This window comes from Eucyclogobius newberryi, unplaced genomic scaffold (genome assembly GCF_026437365.1).
Source record: "Eucyclogobius newberryi isolate DKJ021-1_F unplaced genomic scaffold, fEucNew1.0.hap1 SCAF_16, whole genome shotgun sequence".
In the NCBI taxonomy this organism is placed as follows: Eukaryota; Metazoa; Chordata; class Actinopteri; order Gobiiformes; family Gobiidae; genus Eucyclogobius; species Eucyclogobius newberryi.
This window is the reverse complement of record NW_027315790.1, coordinates 30,312,643-30,317,642: the sequence shown is the minus strand read 5'-3', so window position 1 is coordinate 30,317,642 and position 5,000 is coordinate 30,312,643. Positions and strand designations below refer to the sequence as shown.

Here is a 5,000-nt window from a genome sequence, read left to right as displayed (position 1 = left end):
AGGCCTGCTCGTGTTGGCTTTGAAAGTCTTTCGAGTGGTAGTGGAACGGGTGCTGCAGGGGCTGCGTTTGGGGCTGCTCATGCTGCTGTGATGAGGGCTCCGGGTGCATGTGGGACGCTCCGGCGTAAGGGTGTCCCGAGCCTGAATCGTAGTACAGGGGGGAGTACCCAGTGTGCTGCGGCTGGGCCTGGCTGACCTTGTGGCCGCTGCGGTCCATGCCGTGCTGGGACAGTTTGTGGCGCACCAAGCTGTTGGAGTAGGCGAAAGCTTTGCCACAGACCTCACAGCGATAGTTCTTCTCCAGCCCCACGCCGCCGCCGTGAACCGTTTGAGTGTGTGCCGTCAGGTGGATGTAGTGTCTGAAGGACTTCCAGCACACGGTGCAGGTGTAGATGCGCTGGGTGGGCGTGCCGGTGGTGGGGGACTTATCCTCTTGTGAGCAGGAGGAGTAATAGTCAGAGTTCTCAGAGTTCCCTTTATTCAAACTGGCTGCGCCTTTGACGCGTCGACCCTGAGCATCGATCTCTCCTCGCCGGTGCAGCTTGCCGTGCCGGACCAGGCTCTGTGCGTAGGCGAACAGTTTGCCACACAGGTTGCATTTGTAGTTCTTGACCCCGGAGTGAACGGTCAGGTGTTTGGTGAGGTGGAACGGCTCTCTGAAGTTTTTGCCACAGACCTCACAGGTGTGGGGCTTCTCGCCGGTGTGGATGCGGTGGTGCCGGCGCAGAGTCTCCGCTCGCCTGAAGCACTTTCCGCAGACCTGGCAGCCGTACGGCCGGTCGCTGTTGTCGCTCGGGGGCAGAGGGCTACGCCTCCTCCGCACCAGAGACCCAGGATCCTTTTTCTCTCTGGGTTTTCTGGGCCTCCGCGGTTTGACCTGGGCCTGGCTGGGGTGGGTTAAGGGCATGGTGGCACCGTTTAGGGTCCCCGTGGAAGTTGGTCCTCCTATGTTGGCGAAGCCAAGACCCCCGAGCAGACCCCCGATAATATCCCTCCTCTCGCCCTCTCTGCCCTCTCCGTTCATGTCGCAGGAGGCCGCCGCAGCAGCTGCTATGGCCGACATGGCGCTGCTGGTGACCTCATCCTCAGAGTCGTCCAGCAGCGAGGACAGAGGCAGGTGAGGTTGTGGGGGAGGCGGCGGGGGAGGCTGGGGCGGGGCATGGTGATGGTGCTGCTGAGGCTGCTGGCTCTGGGGGTGGGGGAGGAGTGTGGGGGCTAAAGGGGCTTTCCGGAGGGTTTGGTTGGACATGTCGGACCCTAATGCGTTTTCAGAGTACAGTGAGGACTGAGACCGGTTATATTCCTCTGCACCGCTGCTGTAAGGCTGGGTGTGATAGCGCCCCCTGGAGTACTCTGTGGCATATTTATCATTGGCCATGTTCATGGCTTGATTTGAGATGCGTACTCTGTCGCTTCCCTCCATTTTAATGCTGCTTGGGTTCCGCTGGCTGGACGAGCGGCCGAGTTCAGAGCTACTCTTGGGTTTGGAGCTGCGTGGAGGTTTCCCACAGGCTCCAGAGGCAGCGTGGTTCAGAAGAGAGGTGCTTTCCCGGAAGCAGCGGCCACAAGCGGGGCACCGGAAAGGCTTCTCATCATGAATCTTCTCGTGCCGGGTCAGAGACTCTCTGCGGTTAAAGGACTTTTGGCAGACACTGCAGGCGAACGGCCTGTTCTCCGAGTGTGTGACACTGTGTTGAATAAGGTGGCCCCTCTTTTTGAACCTCTTCCCACACTCACCGCAGCAGAAGATCCTCTCGGGGCTGGGAGAGGTGCAGTCCGACTTTCTGCTTTGGCTTTCGGGCGTGAGGCCGTGGCTGCGCAGGTGCCGCCTGAGGCTGGAGAGGTGAGTAAATGTTTTACCACATTGACCGCAGTGGTAAAGGGGTTCAGGCTCAGGCTGACCTGAAGAACTGTTTTGGCTTTCTCTGGATTTGGACAACTGGTGGCTACCATTGGCTACGTTTGCAGAGGAGGAGGCGGAGGACGGGGGGATGGAGGAAGAGGAGGAAGCAGTGGTTGAAGATGGAGACAGGAGAGAGTTGTGCTGCTCGTTGATGCCAGCCCCTGCCCCTCCCACCAGCCCAGAGGAGCTCTGACTGTGAGAGCTGGAGCCGCTCTCGTGACAGTTCATGATGTTACTGTTGTGGCCGTGGCTCTCCGCTTTCCTCTGGGGCAGATATCCGGCCATAGCCTTTTTCCTCCGACTGCCTCCACCAGAGGACGCCGATGAGTGGCCGTCCCCTGACTTTGACGCATCTTCTTTGGAGAGCGACAGGTGCAGCGGCAGAGGGAGGGGGATACCGGCTTCCTGCTGCATGAGTGAGGCGATCTGGTTTGAGGACAAGACGGGAATGCCTTGGAAGTCGAAGCCCCCCAGAGGCGTGGGCTGAGGGGCCGGGTGCAGAGGGTGTGGGTGGTGCGTGTGGCTGTGCGTTAAGGCGTGTGGGGCGAGCTGCTGCTGAGGCTGAGGAGTGCCGTGTCCGTGAGACGAGTGGAGAGCAGGGGGCGGGGCCAGGCCAGAGTTAGACTCTGAGCCCTGACTCAGACCCAGCCCCAGAGGATTGTGGGAGCCCTGCTGCACCAAGAACTGCTCCAGGCTGCTGTTGGTTGGGACACCAGACAGGAAGTACTGATTAGCCGCAAGCATGCAGCTGAACTGCTGATGGAGGCTTCGGGGGTCCGACTGAACCCCTAGGGGCACCGCAGTGCTGCCTGAGGGGTTATTGGACACTGAGACGGAGGTGGAGGGAGAAGACGAGGATGTGGGAGGTCCAGAGGAGGGCTGTGGGACAGAGAGCCCAGGGTGAAGGGGAGGCGGGGCAGATGTAACACTGGAACCACCCCCAAAGTCAAAGCGCCCCATCCCTGAGTGCAGCTGCTCCTGAGCCAGCGCCTCTGCGGGGTGGAAGGGCCGCAGAAACTGAGGGTACCCTGCAGAGGTGGTACCAGGCCCGCTGGTACTGCTCATTTTGTTGGACTTCCGTGAACTGTGAGTGGTGGAGGTTTGACTCTGGTGGGAGATGGGAGGATGGGCGCCCATTTTGGTAAAGAGCGACGACGAGTCGGCAAACGCGTTGGTGCGGGGGGACTGCAGCGCGCCGAGGCCCAGCCCGGACAGCAGACTCCCGGACGGCTCCGTGGAGGGCGGGTGCTGCCCCTGGAGCTGGCCCTGGTGCGGCAGTTGGACCTGCTGCTGGTGGCCGAGCTGTCGGTCCAGCCCCAGGCCTTTGAACTGATGGGCTTGGTGTCCACTTAGCATCTCTAAAATGTCCATGGGGTATTTACTGAACTGGAACATCTCTCTGACGCGGCAGTGTCCGCAGGCACAGCTACACTCACTTAAGCTCTGATTCAACTAACAGCCCAAGCCGGTCTTTCTCATAGAAATATAAGCACTCTTTCTATGGGGTGGATGAGAAAGGCCTCGCGAGCAGCTGCTGGGGTTTCAAACTGTTCATAGTCTGTGGTGAGTCTGTAGTGCTTTTAGGAGTTCCATGTGTGGCTTTTGTTCAAATCAGATTTAGCCGTCCCAAATAGTTCAGCGGATCTCGTCTTTCCTTTGTCCTCTGTGCATTCATGGAGTCAAGTCGCCGGGTCCTGCAGGAGACAGCAACACAAGGCGTTTTAGAATCGAGCTTAACACAGTCCAAACCATTAGAAACAGACTTATTTTTCAGCTTAAAAAACAGACAGACACACACGGCCTTTGCCCCGACACATACCGTGGAGTTTGTGAGAATGGAAACATCACAGGGCTCAAAACACAGACTAACATGTGGAGATGTAAGAAGTAACTATTATCTAAAGATGTATTTCACGTCGACACGATCACGTGTTTTGCTTCAGTCGTGTGGAAAATCAGGTCTAATTTTCCGAGCACCTGAGCAGCTGTTTCCGTGTCGAGGAAAGTTGCTTTGTTAAACCCGGTCGGCTTCTCTCAACAGTGAACTTGACCTCTTGACCTGCGTAAGTCTAGCCCTAAACACATGAGTTTTCAGCGCTCGAGAAACGTCACAACAGCGAGATTACGTCGAGTATTATCTCTAACAGTGGCTCGATTCTAACCTGTAACGTAGCCAAAAAAACAAACACAAATGCGGATGAAATGGGACTTTACTAAATGTAGGTGAATCCTCTTTTAGCTTTGCAGCGTTCGACAAGGACAATTATGCACAAAAAAAGCACAAACTAACGTGGCAAAGACAAAATTCAAGAGAAAATGTGAGCGTTATTTACAAATCCATTGCACTTTGTCTTTCGAATACAGCAGTTATTCTAAAAAGTAATATATTAACATGTACCGTATTCACCGGACTATAAGTCGCACTGGAGTATAAGTCGCACCAGCCAAAAAAATGCATAATAGAGAAGAAAAAAAACATATAAGTTGCACTGGAGTATGAAATGCAGTTGCAAGTGTGAAAATAACAAATAATATCACATATAAGTCGCTCCGGAGAATAAGTATATAAGTATAAGTCGCACCCCGGCCAAAACGATGAAAAAAGGTGCGACTTATAGTCCGGAAAATACGGTATTTAAAAGGCTAGAAAAAAAAGTTTAAACTCCGGATGCGACTTCCGTTTGCGCTTTTCAAACCCGTTTCCCGTTGCCATGGCTCCCGCCGCCGCCACCAAAACGCCAAACTGAACGTCAGGAAAGATCACTGCGGTTTAAGCGCAAAGGATAAACCAACAATAACCACAACACTGTACTGATACTTCCAAACTCTGGGGGAAGCAGTAATAACTTTAACATGTTTAATATTCATCAGCTCGTGTATAAAGCACAATCGTGTAGAGCCGGACGTGTCATCTTAGCTCCTCTGGATCACGGTATTATCCAGTAGAGGCGGAAGACGGATTGAAACATGAACAATATCGTAGTAAATACACAAACTTAGAATACTATAGAGTGCTTTTTTTGGATGCTCACAGAAGCTTTACGGTGCATTATTCACTGACGCCACAATCGCTGGTGGTAATATCCTGCCAGTCTGC

At 54.6% G+C, this 5,000-nt stretch overlaps 1 protein-coding gene across 1 annotated transcript in view; it reads right to left on the bottom strand.

Moving 5' to 3' along the window:
* Nucleotides 1-5,000, bottom strand: part of znf865 (zinc finger protein 865) — a 7,660-nt gene that overhangs the window by 1,508 nt on the left and 1,152 nt on the right. Inside the window, exon 3 of the mRNA XM_072448250.1 lies at nucleotides 1-3,597. This exon is cut by the window's left edge and continues 1,508 nt beyond it. Coding sequence (XP_072304351.1) covers nucleotides 1-3,298 — 3,298 coding nt within the window. The 5' untranslated portion in view covers nucleotides 3,299-3,597. The remainder of the gene's footprint in view (nucleotides 3,598-5,000) is intronic.